Here is a 23664-nt window from a genome sequence, read left to right as displayed (position 1 = left end):
CACAGATACTCTCCGGCATCTTAAAGGAAGTCCTCCCAGAGGAGTGAAGAGGTGTATTGCCCTCCTCCATATTTTCTTCCATTTTCATTTCCTGTGCAGGTGCTTGTCCTCGCAATCACAGGCAACAGCAGTCTGACTTCAAGCGAGAGGCAGGGTACACCTTGAATTGGTGGCCAGTCAGTCACAGGGTACATGCATGTAGACAAACAACCATTCACCCCCACATTCACATCTACTGTATGGACATGTTTAGTAATGGGCTGTCCCAAGTTATTGCTACCAAAATCTATGTGCACATGCATTTGAATATCTTAATCATAATCCGAAAATATTAGAACGTTACTATTTCAAATAAGAATTATTATTCCTGGAACGTGAGTCCCACAATATGCATGCAACCCTGTTACCATAACCTTTTTAGCATGGTAGAAGAAGAAGAAAGCAGTGAATCACATAATACACTGGACTTGACGTCATCAAACAGTTTTCCAAAAGATTGGGTAGAGCAAGGGTATGTCCTCTCTTCTATTTTTCACATTTTTATAACATTGTTAACCTTGACTGAATGTCTCACTCTACATCATGGAACCCTGTTTTGCACATGATCAGAGTAAGACAATTATTTGTTGTTCTTTACTTATTTACATAAGTAAGTGTGCCCTCTTGATCAGCAGCAACAGCTAGCTAAACATCTAGCTTCCACTCCTGAGAGAAAGCTAACATTCGTCCAAATTTGGAACCCTGTTACCTGCAACGCTGTTGCTGTGATTAGAGTGAAAGGTTGCACTACATTAACAGGGTTGCTTCGCCTCCAGTTTACTCAGACTTTAAAAACTATTATTTCTATTTTTTAGTAGTATTATTGTTGATGAATATGTAGCAGAATATTAGAAAAGTGAACATTTAGTTTTCAAGGGTTTTGAAACCCAAATGTCCTCCAATTCTGGAATGACCCACTTAAAGCTCAAGTGTGAAATAAACTTGGCCAACCATCTTTTGAGTAATACTAATGGCAAAAACGATTTTAAGCATACTTTCAGGATTTCTTTAGCGCAACCCACCCAGGTTCATAATTGAACCCAGAGCAACGCGTTTAACAACAAAAATGCATACGTTCGACAATCATCAGTCAGCCATTGTACTGCATTGTTGATTGTTCCATTAACTACTCCTTGCCGTTGTTATTGCGTTTTTCGGCGAAATGTCTCAGCGCTGTGTGTCGATGCATTGTTCACAGTTCTTTGAGTGGCCAAACGATAAGAATAGACCCCGTAAATGGACCCCGTTTTGTTCTCGCAAAGCGAATGAATATCACACCGGTGTCAACAAGCGTTGTTTGTTACAAGCTCTCCAAGAGCTCTCTTTTCTCAACCATTTTACTTATGATAAAGGGTTTGCAAAAAGGTAGGTGTGATTACATTACATTTTGAAAAACATGTGGTATCTTAGAATTCCTGTTTGTTTGAAAATAGATGCCTGTTGATGAATGAACATGCCATGTCCTCTTGAAAAACTGCCAATCACAAGTCAAATTTACTGTTAATTCACATGCATTTTTTTGATTCATTAAATATACCTTATTTATGTCAACTAGTACTCGTAAACTATGACAAGTTATAAAGCTAATTTGACAATGTAGGACACCAAACCCACGATGACGTGTGCTCGCAGTGCTAGCAGAATAAATGGACCATCTCATCGTGCGTAATTAGCAGCACGACACAGCGTCGAATTTCAAACAATAATGCTAGGCTAATAACAACATCCTGTATACCTTATCATTCTTCCAATCTTGATGGGTCTCGTCTCCACTCAATGTCCGGCCGTTCGGGCACAACATTTTTGGCATCCCGAGCATCTGGCTCGTACATGTATGGTACAACAAATATCATGCCAACAACCTACTCTTCCTCCAACTCTTCAAACACCTTGATCCCCTCAGATACGTTTGAAATATCACTTTCTGAGTCGATTTCTGACTGGCTTTGAACAATTTCCATGTCGAACTCTGCCATTGTTGTTCTTGAAATGACTTCAGGGTTTGTCGCTTGCCAGGATCTCACTTTAGGGAAAACGATTACTTAGTCGAATATAAGAAATAGAAATTATTTTTCATGCTTTATTTTTTTCTATGATGTTTAACTACTTTACTTTGATTTCGTTTGGCATTTTCTCAAATTACTTCACACATGATCTTTAAGTGTTTTGAGTTACGATCGTAGTTGCATAAGTTAGACCACTCTAACCTAAAATGTATGTTTTAATGGTGAGATGTTGTGAATTTAATTTGAACCGAGATCTCTTGACTATAGGGTAGATGTTCTACCTCTATCCACCATGCTGCCACAATTGTAGCTATCACAAAAATATCAGCCCCTTTCTCTCTGAATCTTGACAGCATTTTAACATAAACGTGTATGTGTGAGACTTAAGCTGTCTACCAAGGCACATATGTTTGATGCTCTGAAGCAGGAATATGACGCGAAAGCCAGGTGGAGGTGTTAATGATACCCCAGGAGGGGCCATTTGGGCTGGGAGATTTAGGGCGAGGAGGTTAGATGGAAAAGTGTGGAATTAGTAGCATCTTCTTCCACTCTCACACACCCCCACACGCACACCCCCCCACGCACACGCGCACAGATTCTCACTTTGGCTACAGCTCTAGCCTCTCACACATGTACTCATACTATGACCTGTCACACATTAATGTACATACTGTATTTGCATTTAATAAGACCCAATGGGTGTATAGTACATTTTGCTCTAAAAAGATTATATTTAGTCCCAGTCTAAACAGAGTAAAATTTACACTTGGAAGACAACAATATTCAAAGTAAATTTTACACAGAAAAACATTTGGAGAGTTATTTACTTGAAAAAAACTATTAAAGTTATTTTTCACTCAGATATTCTAAGTAAATTTTAATAAGGAGAGTTTTTGAGTCAATTTTACTTGCATTGTATTAGTTTAGAAGAAAGCACAGAAGGGTTGAGGAACGTGGCAACAAACTTCAGGTTGTGAGACGGCCACCCTACCACCTGAGCCATTGCGCTCCCAATTTGACTTTTGTAAATCACTGATGTCAGGCGGAATACTTGTACTCACAGTAGGTGTAACATGGCTCATGTGGTAGAGTGGCTATTTCCTAATCTGAAGATTCTTGGCATGTTCCTCAACACTTGTGTGACTTTTTAAAAATAAACTAATACAATGTAAGTAAAATTTACCTCGAATTTCTGAGTGAAAAAAAAAAAATCTAATTGTTTTTTTCAAGTAACTCTCTAGGTGTTTATGTGTAAAATTTACTCTGAATATGTTTCTCTTCCAAGTGTAAATTTCACTCTGTTTAGACTGGTCCCAATATTTTCTTTTTAGAGTAAAATGTACTCTACAAAATTCACTGAGTGTGTTTACTATGTGCCGACATCCTACACTCTCCTGTGCAGCATGCACTGCGTGAGGGCGCAAACAGCATGCGCTGATACTCTTCTCCAATGAATGTCATGGCCAAAAACACTAAAAGCATTCCACAATGGCTCCACATGACAATGAATGACAAAAAAGAGAGGAAAAGTACAAATCAGAAAAAATAGCAGACCTCTTGGAAGAGCCAAATAACTATGATTATGTTACAATGGCTATAATTATTGTTAAGTCAGAATTTTTAATACAGCTTTTGTCAGATCACATTATGCCTTTCTTCTATCTGCAAAATTCATTTGTTTTTCTCCAATGCCATATTAAAGTGACACTTGGAGGAGCTTAACATTGGCACTTATATAAAAGGTTTGCATGTAAAATGACATCAGTACTAAAATGCTCCGCCCAAAATACTCTGTAGTGATTTAAGGGCTTTTTTTGTGATTAGATTTACGACAAATTCCCCGCCCCTTTTTGGGGCGTGGCTTGTTATTTTTTCGGTCTCAGTGGTCTACGTCACGGGAGGGAGGCAAGCGTGGTAATATTGCTCGCTTTGTCAGTTCTGTTGTCTAAAACAGCGACCGATTGCCACCAAAATGCAAATGCACATTACTACTCTTGTCCACTTCAACCTGTGAAAGTATAAACGTGTTCTGCACAGTTTGGATTTATTGACATCAAACGTGATCTCATCATGATAACCTCCACAAAATCAAAAATACAGTGGTGATCGCTTCTCCACTGACACAGGCTGAAGCAGACAAGAGCATGAATGCCCACACAAACCCCGACTACTTATATCTCAGATATTTAGCTACGCTAAACTCGTGTCAATTCTCGGGCAAGCAATCAGGCAAGCAACAACTAGCTTCAGGCCATTAAAACAGAAGGTATTACCACAAGAATATTAGCTCTTTACTGTCCGCGCAGCGTGTGGAGGTGATCATGAGCCTGCATCTTCATGTCGCAGGGTTGCCTCCCAAGCAGTCGTGTGCGTGGTCCGAAGCAGCATCAGAGTGAGGTAAGACCTCATCGAACACCGGGAGTGTCTTGAACGCGCGCATCCGACTCCACAGCCGAGTGTGGCCGCATTGGAACGTACCATTTCGACTGTTTCGTTCCATTGGGCGGCGTGTTGTCGGTCGAAAAACTGGGGGCATTCCTCATCCAAATAAATGTGTACGTCCACTCATTCCCACTTCAGTCTCTGTAAATATCCTGACTGGTGTTAAATACCTCACCTGTCCTAACTGTGATCAGCAAAGAAGCAGTGTTTTTTTGTTGTTGTTTTTTTTAGCAAAGAAGCAGTGTGCGCTCATCCCAGCATAAATCTATGTAGCTCTGCTCACTTCCACACTTCCTCATTCTCATATAAATCAGCCACGGAGAGGTTAATCCTTTTGATATATTGAAGTGGTCATTAGTAAGGATGTCCACATAAATTTTGGTGATAATTGATCACCGTTTTTGGACATTATAAGCAATGAAAGTACAATGATTTCCAATGGAGGGTTTGGAATCGGTTCCTCCTGTGACTCTGACCGAACAAGGATAGAACGGTAGGGGGCGCGGCCATTCCCCTCATTAACAAGGGGAGTTAGTCATGGAGTCACTTATTTCCTAATTTCTCCAAAATGAATGGATAAAATAGAAAATGACAACTCTTTTCATTTTCCTGATAACAAATATATTAAATGAACTTGTTAGTGAAAACATGGCCATCCCAGCCCAACCAGCCCTTTAAATATACAATGAGATAATTGTTTCAATGTTCAAACAAACAATGGCTCTTTGTTATATATTATAAGTTGTGGGTTAATTGTTTGTGGGCTTTTCATAACAGTTCATCTGAGGTTTCATTTGTGTTTGTGTTTAGAATTGCACGGCAAGCTAGATCAAATGCTCCTGTGGGCCACATATGGTCGGTAGCAACCCTACTCCTACGTTAGATTGAGCTGGTGTACCTATTGTTGGGGCCAGTGTGAGTATCCCCATATGTGCAAATACACAGAGATACACACATGCATAATGCCTGTGTTCTGCATAATTTAACAGGTGTTCAAACAATATGGCTGTACAGTTTAAATAAAACACATGTGCACATGCACTCACACACCCACAAACACACGCACGCTTATCAGGATTTAGATTTGGCCAGTCCTGGTGAGGCGAGTAGACCTGCATGTCTCCATGTTCTAGCCCAGTGGTTGTCAAACTTTTCCCACCAAAAAAATTCAATAACATAGGGGGCTCAAGTGTTCATCAAAAACAAGACTGAGGGTGTATTCCTAATAGTATTTAATACAATTGTAAGGCACTGTAACATTATGCACGGTTTAAAAGTTGAATACAACTGAACCGTACCTAACCAATGTACTGTATTGAATTGAAAATAAGTTTAAGATGCATAATACGTTATATAACATTTAACATTATACAGTTTGAACATTTAATCCAGTGATTTTTCACATACCACTATTAGAAGCCCGCATACCTCACTTTGAGAATCTATGTTTTTGTCAATTGTGTGTAACAGCACTGCGCAGAGTAGTAAAATGGACCGAAGACGGAAAGTCTTAGAAAAGTCTAAGGAGGCTCAGAAGACAAAATTATTATTGATTGAAAAAAATGGCAGAATGAAAGAGGCAAACTGGAAGAAAAAATCAATTGCAACAGAGGGAGATTGCAATGCCACAAACAAAGGGGATGAAGTCTGCTCTGCAGGAAAGAGGAAGCAGACAATAGGAGATGGAGGGAATAAAGGATGGAAAGAGAACCACAGGGAGGGATGCAGATGCAGAGCGAAGGGCGTTTGGGGCTCTGCAGTTTATTCAGGCAAAAAATGTGGGAGCGCTGCCAGGGTGCAAAAACAAAGGAGGGGAAAATGAGGAGGGAGAATGACAGAAGATGAGAGAAGGTCAAGCTGACTGTGCAGCAAACAGAAGCATTGACTTGGCACACATTGGCATTGCATGCGCTTTATTGCTAATAACCGGGTGGACATAAGAACTTGTATTTTCTTTCTGATCATGACTGAAGTGATGTTGTAGCCTTTTGTTTTAATGTGTCTGTGTATGATGGACTGAACTGTGATAGACACACAGGGAATTGTAAGAAAATGCCATCAAATGTTAAAAAAGCGCCGGGTAAAGCGGATATAAAAGACCTGAAAAGAAATGTCGGAGTGTAGATGTTGGCCAGAATTTTAAGTCAATACGACAAGTAACAGAAGGTGACACCATAAAGAAGATAAAACAAAGGAAGCGTGACAGAAGGTCTAGCTTGACGGTGATTGTGGCAGAGTTGGAGCGTGATGGTGATCCTGGTGAGAGAACGAGAAGGATAAGATGATAGCTGAGAGGCGGGAGCGAAAGAGGAAATTTTATTAGCTCGGAGGGGAGTCGAGCTCAGCTTCCACCAGTCTGGAAGTAAGAATAAAAACAGGAGAGGAGAGGAGACTCTGTTGTGACTAAGATAAAATAGACCTTATAAAAACGTGATGAGAAAACACAACAAAAACAACCTGGTTTCTTATGAATTTTTTATGGATTTTCTTTTAAAATGTCTAACCACACTCACCAGAACCACTCTCGTGTCGCTGAATAACCAAAATATTAGGCTCTAAGTTTAGTAGTGCCATACTGTGGAAGAACGTCTGCAACTCTGCAAACGACCACAATTAGGAATACTGTTGAATTGATGAATCAGAAGTACCAATATCACTATAAATTTCCTTTGGTGTCCTCATCAGAATCACTCAGTTGTCATGGAAATGTAGCAGAATAATAGAATGTCTTATTGTCATCATTGTTATTATTATTACATTATTATTATAAGTGTTATTATAAGTGACCAAAAGTGTACACACATGTACAATGTCTCTTATGTGTCTCTTAACATTGGTTTCCTTCATTTTACACCTTTTTTATTGTCTATATGTGATTTGCTAACTACAGTGTGACACAACAGGTTTTGGTTTAAAAAAAAAAAAAGTCATTATGAGCATGAATATTCAATGTTCATAATCACACAGTCAGCCTGCTGTGGTTTATTTGTTGGGTGTGGTCGGGCTGTTTTCAAAGTTAATGCCCCCTCAAACACAAACTGATGCCCCTTCTACAAGTGCATTCCACGACTCTCAGCGGTGGACATGCACCTTTCTATAATTCAGAAACAATTTACTGAATAACTCCCGTCAGTCATGATAACAGAACCAACAAAATGATGTGGTGTTAGTGGGGACACTTAAGAGCAGATGTACTTCATTTACTGTATGCACTGTAGCAACTTTGGACAACATGGGACTTTGAGAGCATTGGGAAGTTGATGTTAAGTTGAATTTGAAATGGAATTATAAAGTCTTAAAATCTTGAATCCAACTTGCTGTAGGGGCCCTGACAGAGGTACAGGTATTTGACTTCCACTACCCTGATTTGTGCATTTCAAATTACTTTACTGATCATATTTCAGATATTAGGATTTTTTTTTGTAGATCAGATTTAATCCCACTGGAGCCATCTTTCTTTTAGTCACTGAATTAAGAAAACCATGTTGACCCACATAATGTTGCTGGAAAACGTCACTGTAAACCATGTAACGCATCACTCGAAAACTAATTTGCAGTCGCTACGGCTCAGGTGGTCGAGTGGCCGCCTAGTAATTGGAAAAGGCTTCGTTCCTTCTCAAACTTGTTGTGAACAAAATAGTGAAGTTGCTCTGGAGGCTATGTCATCAACATGTGTGTGAACAGCATAGTATTTGTCTTTCTAGCATTTAGCATGTTTCACTATTTGTCTTAACCTGTAACATTTGTAAAATTGCCTCCATGGGTATAGAAAGGCTGTGTATGAATGCAGCCCATTTACTATCTAATCAACAAGAGGGATAATTTCACACGCACTAATAGCTAAAACCACAACAACACATTTTTTAGTAGCTTATGAAATTACAAAACAAAACAAAAACACACAAAATCATTGTCTTTCATACAAATATATGAAATGCTTCAATAACGGGTTCCCTATTCTTTCTTTAAAAGCGGCATATACATGGCTCCCACCCCTGCTATCACCATGGTGACCGTGATTTTGACACCCGAAAAAGTTAATTTCAAATGAATATTTATCTAGTCATATATATTTGTCAGTCAGCCTGAAGAATAGATGGTCAGTCGCTATCAAGAAAGACACATTCAATATTATGTATAAGATATTATTTGAAAAGCGCCAAAGGGTAGAAATTAAAGACCAGTGATGGGCAATCCCTTTGCAAAGTCTACTTTTACATTAACTCCGAGCTATGTGAGAATGTCCCTGTAGATCATAAAAAGAGGAGGAACGTGTGAGTTGTGTATGTATGTGTGTGTGTGTGTAAGATAAAGAAGAAAAAGAAAAGACCTATAACTCAAAGGAATAGATGAAGGGTTGAGTAATGGCTAAAAGCCGGCGGGAAGCACAAGGGGCCGAGGGGTGATTGGAAGACAGATATAAAAGCAATAGCAATGGGATTATAATGAAGAAGCAGTTGGTGGAGGGAGCAAATACAAGAGAGAGTGAAAGAGGAGCAAAGACAATGGCGGCAGCGCATAGACAGCAAAGATCAAGCAGTACAAGAAACATGTCTTTCAAGGGGATCAGGTTGATTTGGGCTTGTCTGTGATTAGGATGGAACTGCAACTGCAGAGTGAAGGTGACACATACAAGCACGCCTCTGCAGGACATTGGTACTCTGATCTCTCCCACATGCGTTCAACATGGTGTGCGTGTGTGTGTGTGTGTGTGTGTTATGACATCACTGTCCAAGCATCAGTAAAGCAGCAGGGGAAGGGGGCATCTGGCGACAGAGATGGATGAAGTGCTATTATCCATTATTAAAAGTGGCATTTCCCAAATATCCATACCCAAAATAGTGATAGGGTGCTATGAAAATATTTTTAAGATAATAATGATGATAATTTGTGCAATGAATTAATTTCAGAGGGATTGCCCTGTGAGAAACATATACGTCCAATCTTGTAATTTAAAAAAAAAAACATTTCACCTTCATCGGATGTTTGTAACGCGGAAAGCCCATTAACGTAAACATTTTTTTAAGGAATTTAAAAATGTACATGTTTTTCACAGGAAAACGACAATATATATGAATGAAAACCACAGAGATGGGCATCCCGTCTGTCGGTCTGTCTGTCAGATTACAATTATTCTATTGTATAATTGATAACGTTTAAGAGTGCACGGACATTCTGACATTTTTTTTGGGGGGGGGGGGGGGGCCGACGGAATGTAAGGACGTAAGTGCTTTCAAAGGACGAGGACACACGGGGTCGGGGGACGATTATTTTTATGTATAAGGACGGAAGGACAGGACGGAAGGGTATCCAAGTCTTGGACGGAGAACGTACCGGCAAAAAATGGGAAAGTGCCCATCTCTGGAAATCCAATGACAAAAACCACGCACATCCACATGCGCCGAATTTGTCTGCCTGCGCCTCAATCAAACACACCAAAAACCACGTTACACCTCCTGCGCACAGAGTTACACCTGCTTTTTGATAGTCTAAAATCTAGTGTACTTTTTGTAACCAAATTTGCAGATACACCGGGGGGCGTGGCAGGAACACCTATCAAGGCTTAGATGGTCTCCCAAATTCACAAACAGGCTGAACAAGACCATTGGCCTGGCAAAAAAAAAATGATGTTCCCTTTTTTACAATGAGCGCAGACTACTATGTGTTACGAAATTGTCAGATGAGTCGAGGAGAGGCCACTCCGTGCGCAAAAACGCCAAGAGAGGCACAACACAGCCCCAAAACACTAGACTTCTGCCGACACGAAATTAAGTTACACCCGAGCGCACGGGCGCCAGTCTACCAGACTAGGGCTCCACTGTGGGTTGATTTTTCTTTATTTTGGATGCTGCAGGAGAGTACCAGTGATAGCAAAGAGGAAAAAGGAAATATACTGGCGCCTTGAGATATGAGTGACAGATTGTGAGATTATGACAGTTTGACAGACTGAGAAGAGGCTTCAAGCCATTCAATGCCATTCCAAGCTGAAGTTTACTGACGGACCAAACATAAAACCTGAGCAACCGTGATGTCATTTTCAGTCAGCAGCAAGTGACAAAATGGCCACCCCTGAGATGAATAAAAACAGTTGGATTTTACTGCTTAATTCGTATTCCACAAACACAATATCCATCTGAATGCCGTGTTTAGATGAGTTGGGCTTCACAGAATTTATTATTGTAAAGCCATTTTGGGGGTTAACTTTCACTTTAATGGAAAAACTAGAAGGTGCCCGGTGATGTTTATGTGGTTTCTACAACAATTGGAACAAATTATAGCAAAAGACTAATCATGTGTTGGGTTAATATGGGGGTGCAATAAACTGTTGTTGGATAATTTCAGAATTGTTCCAGAGATGATTCACACTGACTCTCATAAAAGTGCCATATCAAGCAAAAACTGTAAATTGGCCTTGGGTGTACAGTACATGAGAAAACACTGAAAGCTTAATCCATCATCGTAGTATTAGTGTAAGTGCACATTGTGAGGTGTTTCTTGGAGATCTTGATTTTCTTTGTCGATTTTAACAAGGGTGCATATTTTTATAATTACCCATACACAGTACATTTGTCCCTGAGAGTGTTGAATTTTCTGACATATGAATATAGCCTGGAGCGTAGCTCATCAACATTACGTCCATACTACAATTATTTGTGTTTATGTGACAGGTACACCAAATGTGAAATGTGTTTAATACGTATGGGATGGAGAGCAATTTTATTAAAAGCATAGTTGTAATAACATCATCAAGACCCGGCAATTACCCTTTGTGTTTCAATGTGTCACATTTCAACGTGAGGGAGAATGGCGTATTGTAAGGAGAGAGTGTCGATAAGAGATGAGACGTTATTTTCAAATGTGGCTCAAAATAACAGGCTTTCAAGACCAAGTCCAGCAAAATCACCTTGCTCAGCTGTCCTCATGACAGCCTGTTGACTGTGCGTGGTAGGAATAGTGAGGAAGCTTTTCTGAGGTTTACAAAATACATCACAACAGCACAAATATAAAACATAAGGAGAGAAGAACTGCTGTTGATGACAGGGGCTTAAGTACCTTATGTCACTTCAGTATGTTGTATATGATGATGGGGATGATTGCATGCAGTCATCCTCAGAGAACACGTGAGGTGTATGCCCATCCATCCATCCATTATCTATACCGCTTATCTTCACAAGGGTCGCGGGGAGTGCTGTAGCCTATCCCAGCAGTCTTCGGGCAGTAGGCGGGGTACACCCTGAATTGGTTGCCAGCCATTCGCAGGGCACACAGACAAAAAAACATCCGCACTCACAATCACACCTAGGGGCAATTCAGACAGTCCAATTTAGCATGCATGTTTTTGGAATGTGGGAGGAAACCGGAGTGCCCGGAGAAAACCCACGCAGGCATCCCGTACATGCAAACAAACTCCACACAGGGAGGCCGGAGCCGGGATCGAACCCACAACCTCCGAACTGTGAGGCTGACGTCCTAACCAGTCGACCACCGTGCCACCCCATCAAAAAATAAAAATGAAAAAAATATAGCCATATCAGCAGCCATGGCAGAAACACACATTGTTTCATGTTAATGCACGAGCGAGTAGGTTTCCCAGCAGTTCAAGCAAAGAGATGAGTTGACTCAGAGGCTTTGTACATACCCATGGTCACTCATACAAGACAAGTGATTCGTTCTCGGCACGAGAACGACCAATGAGAGCAGTGGATTTATCTCGTGAGTTGATTGGTTGCGCATCATCGCAGCCTCACCCAGCATCTTCACTTGTTGTATCTGTCATATTTACCATCATTTTTAATAAGATGTCCTAAATGGCACTTTTAACATGTAGCAAAGCATGTGTAGCTGAAATACTATATGCATACATTTTTAAAGTTATCGTTGACCAGTATTTTTTTCTTAAAAAGGAAATCAACCCATACACTTTTATTCAAGAATATGTTCCCAGCAGGCCCACTAGGGATTCTGATTAATTTTGCGTATGTGGAATATAAGTTAAGCAGCAAAATGCACTCGTTTTTAGCCATATCTGGGGGCAGACATTTTGTCTTCTGTCGACTAAAAATGACATCACAATTGCTCACCAGTTTTCTGAATCTGAGCCGTGATTGGTCGTGAGCAGTTGTGATGTCATTTTCAGTCGACAGAAGACAAAACGGCCGCCCACAGAGATGGCTAAAAACTAGTGGATTAACACTTATTCCACAAACGCAATATTTATTAGAATGCCCTGTTTCAACTAGTGGCCTTGCATAGAACATATTCTAGAAAAAAAAAAGTTTGCTATGACTTCCACTTTAATTGCTCTAAATGTCTATTAAAGTGGGTCGCAACTTAGCTACGACAGGAAAATGCGTGACAAGAAGTTGAGAAAATCCTGCTCTAAATTTTTAAATGGTGCAAATAGCTGGTTCTGTTTTTTTATGTGCCCTGTGATTGGCAGTCCAGGGTGTAGGCCTACCCTGCCTCTTGCCCAATATCAGTTCGGTTAGGTTGCAGCTCACCCGTGACCCTGAGGACAAGCGGTCTAGAAAACGGATGGATGGATAGTTGTAAAGCTTCTCATTGTGGACATTACTGCTGTGACTGAGTGCTGTTCATACCTCTAATTTATACCGCTTATCCTGTTCTGGGACACAGGAAAGCTCGAGCCTGTCTCAGCTGACTGAATGCATTTTAACACCAAAATGCTTTATCAAGATAATTGTCAGGGGTGCACATCATTTTTTTCATGTGGTACTCGCATGAGTACCAGGAGATTGTCTTTGGTACTCACTAGTGGGCCAACGGATTACATAAGTCACAAAAAAGCTAAATAGAACTTTGTCTTCACTTCATTTATTTTATAAAAAATATTGTGTTGGTGTTGGTAGCAAGCGTTAAAACGTTGAAAACGGAAGTAAGTCAAGTTAGCCGTTACGCCACAACGTGGGCCAATTTCAAAGTAAAAGCCACTTAAGGCTATTGCATTGGCATTAATGACTCAATCTGTTTGGTAAAATGTATTTTGAAGTTAGCCTTTATGGAGGCCCTGTGTTCGTTGAGTATGTTTGCAAAACGCTCTTGTACATGCAATTTACGTGATCTTGGGTATTCAACTTCCTCTGCTGAATGCGGACTAATCACGTTGCCTTACTGTGAACACGCACAGTGTTTTTCACCAACCATTCTGCCCATCGTGCCCATCCTGAACCGATGCTTCGTTGCAGTGCACCACTAGTGTGTACAGGTACGCAAATGCGTGTCGTGACTGTACGCGTCAGTGAATTCTGTTGCGCATGCGTACCTGCGTACCAGTTCTGTGCACCCCTGATAATTATAGTATTTACTAGGGGTGTAACGATTTTTGTATTCGTCCCGTACCGTCTTGGTACTAAATGCCAGTAGAAGTCATTCACAATTGATTAAATAACGCAATAACGCAAAAAATAAATAAATAATAATGTGACTCCAAATTGCGGGAATAGAAAAAAAGTAATTAAAACATTTGATCTGAGAGAGCTTTTTTCAGGGTTAGTCAGTCATGATGGTACTGCGTGCACCATTTAACTGAAAAATATGTTGTCAAAACTCTTGGTGGTGATTGTATTTGATAATGTCATTTATCCTACGCCAACCAGTGCAGTTTAGGGATTTACTTTTGGATGTTCTTTGAACTTGTCTCTTATGATTATGTGCATACATGAGAAAAAAAATATGAGTGCATGGAATTGTAACAAGTTTAATTTACTTTCTCCCTGAAAGTTGAAGTAGTCAGCAGAGAATCTTTTTTAAGAATGCAGTGGAAAAGAAAACTCAGAGTGTGTCTTGCTCCCCTCCAAGTTGAAGAGATTTTCACCCACACATGCCTTCATCTGGCTTTCCGTTCTCCATTAAAACTGTTTCTTTGAACACCAAGTCGATTTGGAAGACACCCACTGAGCCTTTGGGGGAGCTGACAGATCCTCCGGCCTTCACCTCTACGTGCCTCTGGCTATCCAACCAGACAGCGCCCCCTTTCCTACCAAGCCCCCCTCAGTTGTTTCCCAGCAGTACTTGCCAAAACATATGAAGACATACTACCTGAATGTCAATGTCACAGTTCCTGCATCTCCTCTTTCCTTTTGGACCAACGGACACACATTAAGTCAATGTCAGTGAGGGTCAGTTCCTTGAAACTTGATGTCCTGTAAGTTTGTTGGCTGATTTCTTTCTTGCCACAAAGCCATTTCTTGTCATGAGTATAAAAGAGGTGGTGTCTCATTTTTCACTTTGATATGGTTTGTGCTGTAAAAGCTGTATTTTTATGTTTCATCTCAGACTGATTACGAAGAATCTAAAACACCCGTGGGAGAGTGAGAGAATTTTGAACGCATTGATCCAATACTTGGAAATTTTGGCACAAGACGATGGAGAACGTTAAACTGTAGCCGTTCAAGGCTTGCACGGATAGATGATGTTCAGTGTTGAATCCCACGTATGCCCAGCTCTTCTCACCGGCCTTTAGTGCTAGAAAAAGAAGGGTGAGACTGTGAGAGGAGAAAGTCAATGAATAACTCCACTATCTATGTAACCACAGTGTTGTTGAGAATAACCTTTCTAAACAACAAACATAGTTTTATTTTAGGAAAAACATGTTGCTTGTTTTGTATGGTTCACACTCCCCTTTTCTTACCACTTACGTTTCTATCATTACAGAGTGGAGGAGAGTTTTAAGACTCTTTTCTGGTCCATCTTCGGCCTCTCAGAAGTCATCTCAGTAGTGCTGAAGTATGACCATAAATTCATAGAGAACATTGGTTATGTGCTGTACGGGGTCTACAACGTCACCATGGTGGTTGTCCTTCTCAACATGCTCATTGCCATGATCAACAGCTCGTACCAGGAGATCGAGGTAAATGTTAATATTCACACGATGTTCCCATGAAAATGCAGATAAATTACTGTTTTGGGGGGGTTGTTAGTGTTTTAGTGACTGCTTTACACTGTAAAAACACTGATACAGAATGGGCCAGACCAAGTTGCCCTTTTGATATTCCACCTGCAGCAATAGTAACAGAGCCAAGACGGCGTCATTGCCAGATTGGAACAGGGTATGACGTTTCCCACTCAACACGCTGTTCTACTCACTGGCTTCTGTGGCTTGGTACTCGTATTTGGGTTACACCAAGGTACAGCATTAAGATCTTTTTTGTGCTCCTTCAGCTTTCTAAATGGAACTATTGTAGTGATCGTCTTAAGGCTTTTTTACACAGATACCACAAAATTGTCATATCAGAGTCATAACAGAAGATTCACCCATACTTTTTATACAGGAGCCAGTGAAGCGGGATATTGCCATTCCTGTTTGTGTTAATCCGCAAAGGTTGAATCAAGGAAAATTGACTTTTCTTGTTTGTTGAAGATGTTTCACAATTAATCCAAAGGGATTCTTCTGTTCTAAAGTGTGAAGTCTCCCTATTTATGACTCGGTTGGGTCTGTCACAGTAGGGTGCTGTTGTTGTTTTTGTTGCTGGTAAACAACCGCCCTGCATACGGATCGCTTGTTCACTCACCTGGCTGCAAAACAGCTCATTAGAGCGAGTCATCCTGTGGAACCAGACAATCTTGGGGGGGATGCCACACCTTGATCTAGAAACAACTTTTCTAGCTTGACATAGAGGGTTTCTTTTACACCTCTTGCAAACCATCATTCCTACCCATTCAGAAATTGGATGTCGTTGTTGTCAAAGGATTGTCTCTTCTTTTTGAGATGCAAAGGAACTGTTGAAGCTGCTTGGCGATGTTGTCCTATGCGCTTGTGTATCGGCTGCTTGGTCTCTGCAGTATAGAAGTCATTGCACTTCTTAATAACTGCACTGTGTAAGCAACATTTGTGAGTTTGCTTCTCTGTATTTTGCCCTTGGTCTGAACCAGTTTTTGTTTAAGTGTGTTAGTAATGCATTGGTATGTTAGGAATATAACTTTTCAGTGTAAGGGATTTCGGTCATGGTCAGATAATTGTCTTCACATTTGTGTACTAGTCAGCTATATTTACTGTCAATGGACATTAATCAGCAGGATCAAATCCCTGTAACTATTTCCAAAGAAAATGTGTTTAGTTCTTGTTGCTTTTAATAAAATGTTGCATTATTTATCTCTCGAGGGGAAATGTAATTTACACTCTGCTGTATATTTTTGCTGCACTCCACACAGAGAAGCAGACCACACACATGCAAGTATGCAAGGGAAGTTATTCGAGGGATGGGGCACACAAACAGTGACTTCAGCAACTGGTTGCATTTACCTTTGTGTGCTGTGGGATTTGAACCCTATTATTTCCAAAGCTGAAGTCCTCACAGAGGAGTTAATGCTGCTCTTTATTGTTGTTCATCAGTATTTTTTCCACCTTTTAATGCTGAGAAGTATGTTTAAAATTTGGCTTTTCGTCTAGGTTTTTGGTCATCTAAAGCTCAGCCAGAACAGGTTTTAGTGTTATGAGATAGCGTAGCCAACACTGGCAGATGTACTTTGATGACAACTCATTAGCATGGAGCCTCTGCTTATTTGCATGAGCTGCTTCAAGCACCGGATTAGATTTATAAGGGTCTTATGTTGGAATGACTTGTGTTCACGTTCAAGTGGAATGAGGCCCAAGAGTAGACCTGTGATAATACCTCTGGAATAAAAGGAGTGCTCTGCTGAGGAGAGGGTCACCAGGGTTGCGGCGCTCGATTTCAAACACAGCAGAAAATGTATGGGTGAATAGAGAGAAAGTAGAAATTGGATCAGTGTTGAACGGTCCTTGAAATCTCAGTGCCCTGTTAATCGCAAGCCGCTTTGAAACACACTGTACCAGCTTAAAATGTCCTGGTTACCCTTATTTTTGCATGTCAGTGGGAACATTCAGAACCTGCTTGTCTAAGTGTAACATGTTTGTTTTGCCTAACCCAACTCTGTCATTTCAAACACACTCTGTGTCTGCAGGAAGACGCTGACGTCGAGTGGAAGTTCGCTCGTGCCAAGCTGTGGCTCTCCTACTTCGACGAGGGCCGCACTTTGCCTGCCCCATTCAACCTGGTCCCCAGCCCAAAGTCCTTCTACTACCTGGTCCTGCGCATCAAGTCAGGCCTGTTAGGAATCTGCAAGGTGGGCAGACATCAGCGCAGCAGTGAGTTGGAGCTTGGTATGCTCAACTCTCAGGGCAAGGTAACTATCACTGTAGAAACCCAACACAATACATAAATTGATAGGAAACTAAATGCATCAAATATGATTAATAGTTGATTTTCAAGCCATGAAACATTTTTTTTTTTTTCATTATGGTGTTTTGTTTCAGCTATTGCATTCACTCCATCGATCACATACAGTCCACGCCCAAGATATTGGAACGGCAAGGTCAATTCCTTTGTTTCTGTTGTATACTGAAGACATTTGGGTTTCAGAACAAAAGATTAATGTCAGACAAAAGTTCAGAATTGCAGCTTTTATTTCATGGTATTTACATTTAGATGTGTTCATCAACTCAGCATAGAGCACCTTTTGTTTGAAGCCACCCACTTTTCATGTGAGAAAAAGTATTCAAATGGACATTTTTATATTTTAATTTAACTTAAAGTAAAAATGATTTAATGCAGTCCGCTGATAGTGTAGTGGTACACACGCCTGAGTTGTGTGCGGGCAGCGTGGGATCGATTCCCGCTCAGTGACAGTGTCTATGTGTGCCCTGCGACTGGCTGGCGACCAGTTCGGGGTGTAGTCTGCCTTCGCCCATTGACGGCTGGGATAGGCTCCAGCAACTTCCCGCGACCCTATATAGGATAAGCGGTTTGGAAGATGACATGACATGACATGACATGATTTAATGCAGCAGAATGGAATTTGAAGTCTACAAAACCATTTTGTCTGGCAATTTAACAGAAAAATGTATCCAAACTAATCGAGAGAAGCTTCATCATGCAACAAGACAATTACCCTAAACACATTGCCAACACAGCAAAGGACTTCATCAGAGGGAAAAGGTGGAAAGTCTTGGACTGGCCAAGTCAATCACCAGACCATAACCCAATGGAGTCTGCATTTTACCACCTGGAGAGGAGACTGAAGGGAGAAACAAAGCTCACTTGAAAAGTGGGTGGCGTCAAACAAATGGTGCTCTGTCCTGAGTTGTTTAACACATCTAAATGTAAATACCATGAAATAAAAGCAGCAATCCTGAACTTTCATGATTGAAATTCATTTGAAATTCATGTTTCGATGTAAAACCCAAATGTCTTCAGTATACAGCAAAAACAAAGGAATTGACCTTGCCATTCCGATACTTTTGGAGGGGACTGTTGGTGAGATATCAGAGAGCATAATCACGCATTATCACGAGATTAAACATCATAGAATACAAACATCCTGCTGGCGCTACAATATCTCGTCAAATGAATGTATCCTAAATCAATTACTGCACGCCACTGTAATTTTCTCAAAAGTCATAGCCTGAATACAATGTTTGTTGCATTACCACCCACTTCTACTGTGAGACCCTGTGGAACAGACAAAATATTACACATTCATTACAAAAAAACAGAATTATTGGTCCACTAGCAATAGGAAGTAATGCAATGCTTTCACACAAAAACTCAGTAGGGTTGATGTGTTACGACACGAGAGATTTGATCATCTTTCAGCAAGCCTTGGCTGCATTTTCATTTTTATTCATGTTCTACATTTCTCACTGCTAGGAAGGACACAGTGTGATAAAATCCCACTGATTTAACATAGCAGCCTTTTGGATATGTCGACAATGTGTCAGGCCAGTGCCTCAGCTAAGCTATTAGCAAGGTTGCTAGACCTGTTCTTGGGTACTTCAAGGCATTTTCAGCTTTCGATCGAGACAAGTTGTGTTCCACCTTGCTGCCTTGCCTGGCTCTCCGATTCTCTCCAGTACTGACACTTTAAGTCTAAAGTCAAGTAGGTGCGGGAAGCAATCAATACATCTGCTTACACTGTGGTTCCGTACAGTGAGCACATAACCGATTTTTTTCCATCTCACAAATTTGGAGTTCCTCAAATGGAACTTTATCCAATTATGTCAGATAAAACAGATGTGCTGCTAAATTACCCTTGAAAGGAAATGAAATGATTGTAAAATACACGAGAGAACCACACTTGCTGCTGTACTACGTATACACATGGCATTTTGATATGTGAATACATTAGTGCTGGGATGTATTTTTTAGTACCTGGGCCGGCAATAGGGACTAGCCGACTTGATCCATCTCTTAATGCCAAAACCATCACGATTTCTTACAATTTTAATTAATTTCATTTTACTTGCCCCTCATGTAGCTTAATATAGTGACCAAAAAATAAGAAACAACAGACATGGAGCATCATTCGACACCACTTCCACCTACCAGCACAATAATAAACATACTGTAAATATTGCTACACTGATACCTCTCTCAAAATGAACATTATTGTTTTTGTAAAGTCAGATTGTGTGTTGCGTTTTTATATTGGATTGCATCTAACTAAATATGTTCAAAAGAAGTGTCCCATGAGTATATTTTAGATTGTGTACAAACTAATATATTTATTGTAATTCAGGCTTGATACCAAAACATCATCTTCCCCATTGTACAGTATATGAATATGATTTTGCCTCATCGCATATAGAATAGGAAGTATAAGTTCACTGCAGTGCGACCACAGCTAGTTTTAGTGCTGCAGTGTTGAAATGACACTTTTCTTCTAAAGTAAGATCACGTCTTAAATAGAAGATGGTTAATAGACCTTCTTTTAGGTTAAGGCAATTTGTATGTCTTGTTTCATATGATCCTATAATGGAAGGCCACTCCTTTCCTTTATGTCACATTTCACCATTGTTTGCACCTGCACCAGGGTGAACATTGCAGGTCTTACCCGCCTGCGGGAGAGGAGTTCCAGAATTTGTCCAGAAATTCTAGAAAGCATCCAACCAGATATGAGGTGAGTTTAATGGATTCATCAAAATGTAGCAAATGTTATAGGAGCCTACATCAGCAAAGTACACTGTAAACTCATATGAGGATATTTGTCAGTTTTAACCATACCACACCATCTATCCATCCATTGGTGCTTGTCACAGGTGAGCTGGAGTCCATCACAGCTGACTTTGAACGAGAGGCAGTGTTCACGTTCAACTGGTTGCCAGCCAATCGCAGGGCACACATTAGCAAACAACGCCCATTCACACTTACCAAAGGATGCATGCCAAAGGTGATTTACAGTAGTTTTTCACAGTCTAAAGATGTCTCACACAAGGACATACTTCACATAAAGCGATAAGGTCAGTTAACAAAACAAAATTGTAATTCCACCTTTTTCCTACGCCCAATACATACATTATCTGGGGATTACACACATAAAACAGGCTGATTCGTATTTCTGTCAGTCAGTGAAATGTCCTGCGGCATATTCCATCGTATTACATGTGTTGAACCACATGGAGCACACATGAAGTGTTGTGCAGTCAGTCAATAAAGGCGGCTTCGTTGTATCACCGATGAGAACAGTGGTCTTTCTTTTTAAAAGAACCCAACACAACACTTTGACCCGGTTAGGGACAAATAGAGGGACGGACGAAAACCCATTTCCATCCTTGCTTAGTCTGTCCTTTTTAATAGACTTCTCCTCCGTTCGTCCAGCCACAAAATCCGTCCGTCTGGGATTGACCGTTCCGGCCCTGGGACGAAATGCCCATCTCTGCATTTTATTATTATTATTTGATTGCGGAGGAAACCCACACAGGCAAAGAACATACTTCACACAGGAGAGCTTGAGCCGAAATTGGAACCCCTTGACTTGGAAGCAGATGCAATAAACAGCTAAAGTCAGTCCTACAATAAAACCAATCAAACAAATCAGAAGACATTATATTGCATTTTATTGTCCTACATATAGCCTACATGGGTGAAATTTGAATGAAAAAAGTTAAATCGTATTACATTTTATTAGAATGTTAAGTTACTCTAAAACCTGCAACAGAAGTCATTTGCACACTGGCCGAGTCTAGTTATCACATCTTCCTCAAAGTTGAGGGTTGGGATTCTCTTAAAGCGGAAGTCAACCCAAACATGTTTGTTTCAAGAATATGTTCCCAGCAGGCCCACTAGTTGAAACATGGCATTCTTATTAATTTTGCGTTTGTGGAATATAAATTGGGCGGCACGGTGGTCGACTGGTTAACACGTCCGCCTCACAGTTCAGAGGTCACAGCCTCCCTGTGTGGAGTTTGCATGTTCTCCCCGTGCCTGCCTGCGTGGGTTTTCTCCGGGTACTCCGGTTTCTTCCCACATTCCAAAAACATGCATTTTGAGTTGATTGGACTCTCTAAATTCCCCCCAGGTGTGATTGTGAGTGCGGATGTTTGTCTCTGTGTGCCCTGCGATTGGCTGGCAACCAATTCAGGGTGTCCCCCGCCTACTGCCCCAAGACAGCTGGGATAGGCTCCAGCACGCCCCGCGACCCTTGTGAGGATAGGCGGTATAGATAATGGAGGGATGGATGGATGGAATATAAGTTAAGCAGCAAAATGCACTCGTTTTTAGCCATACCAGGGGGCGGCCATTTTCTCTTCTGTCGACTGAAAATTAAGAAGAATGCCATGTTTCAACTAGTGGGAACATATTCTTGAAAAAAATATGTTTGGGTTAACTTCCACTTTAAAGCACAAAACCTTCAGGCTTCTGCTAGAAAGCAAAAACAAAAAAGTCAGGAAAAAAAATAATAGAATTGCTGAATTTTATTTGAGGTTAATCAGAAGGAATTTAAATTGGGGCGGGTGAATGCGGACTCCCATTTAACATGAGTTTGAATGTTCTTGGTTACCGGTAATTATGGATGTAGAACCATCCCCGTAATAAGCGGGGGTGTGCACTACATTATTTCAATTGGGGGGTTTTTTTCAATTGAGTTGTACAGTTTATGTCATTAATGGTGGAAAAAGTTTTAAATGATTTATTGTGGTCTTATTTTTATACCACAAAACCATGGCATTTGTACAGGGGTGTGTAGACTTTTTATAGTGCCCCAGTGTTAAGATTGTTTGGTGACCACTCAAGGGTGCACCCTGCCTCTCTCCCCAAGTCAGCCGGGATAGGTTCCAGCACACCCACACCCCAAATGAGTACAAGTTCAAAAGAAAATGAATGGATGGATTGATATGACAAGTTGAAATAAAATATGTATATTGCATGGATTCTCACCAAAACCTAATAGGATCATCCTTGAAAGAATGCCTACTCATCAAAAACATATAAAATAATCGAGAATGATGTACAAAAACTGCAAATGTGAAGTTGCTCACAAACTTATCAGTCAACGAAAATCTGTACTATTGAAAAGCATAAAATGCAAAACAAAGGGAAGAGTGCGGAGAAAAGGAGTAGATGTGAGGGTGTGAAATACATACTAATTTGAGTGGAAATAAAGCATTTTAAGAGGCTGTAATGAAAGGCAGTGACAGAAGAGAAGTTTGAATAAGACGTGTGAGGTGAATTGGCAAGAACGAAAGGGAGCAAGATAATGAGGATGAAATGACCCAAATGAGCTCGCTGAGGTGGACACAATGCTGGCACTTGGCAAATGAGCACTCAAGAGGGATCAGACCCTCTCCTCATTTGTCTCCACATCATCTCTATCCCAAGAGACATGAAAATGAAAATTCCACTTGCCGGCCCACTTAAGTTATTTCCAAGTTGCAGTCGCCAAACAAGGAGATGGATGATTAAATATTAAGCCGTGAAGGCTTGTTGCAGGCTCAAGGATCAAAAGTGTACACTTGTATTTGTACCAGAGCTTGTTGTGTGCATGTTAAAACTTTAATGAGATGCTTGTTTGCTGTCTGGATATACAAGTATTGCCGTATCACCTCGTCACCTCCTCATTTTCTTGTCTTCGCTATTTCCCCTGCAGAAGATCATGAAGCGACTCATTAAGCGTTATGTGCTCAAGGCCCAAGTGGATAGAGAGAGTGATGAAGTCAACGAAGGTAACGGCCACTTTCTGTGTTGATTTTGTTACGCTGCACAGGTCCTGAACTGGATGTCCTTTTAAATGAACCTTTGAGCTTCACATTTGATACAATTGAACACATATTCTACCTCGTGGCAAAGAATCTTATAATAAATAAGCAGCCACTGCATCGGGTCACCCCGCACACACTGCCAATAGGCCTACATACATTTTT

At 40.7% G+C, this 23664-nt stretch overlaps 1 protein-coding gene across 2 annotated transcripts in view; it reads left to right on the top strand.

The window, feature by feature from the left end:
• trpc7b (transient receptor potential cation channel, subfamily C, member 7b) overlaps positions 1 to 23664 on the top strand; it is a 67760-nt gene that overhangs the window by 35676 nt on the left and 8420 nt on the right. For both annotated transcript variants that reach the window (XM_086023612.1, XM_086023613.1), the window contains exons 8-11: positions 15162 to 15357; positions 17430 to 17651; positions 20337 to 20423; positions 23391 to 23466. In XM_086023612.1, the coding sequence (XP_085879738.1) occupies positions 15162 to 15357; positions 17430 to 17651; positions 20337 to 20423; positions 23391 to 23466 (581 nt within the window). The remainder of the gene's footprint in view (positions 1 to 15161; positions 15358 to 17429; positions 17652 to 20336; positions 20424 to 23390; positions 23467 to 23664) is intronic.

Source organism: Filicampus tigris, chromosome 2, assembly GCF_054856515.1.
Source record: "Filicampus tigris isolate MCC_2025a chromosome 2, RoL_Ftig_1.0, whole genome shotgun sequence".
In the NCBI taxonomy this organism is placed as follows: Eukaryota; Metazoa; Chordata; class Actinopteri; order Syngnathiformes; family Syngnathidae; genus Filicampus; species Filicampus tigris.
The sequence above is the reverse complement of the archived record's forward strand: the minus strand, read 5'-3'. Positions and strand labels throughout refer to the sequence as shown.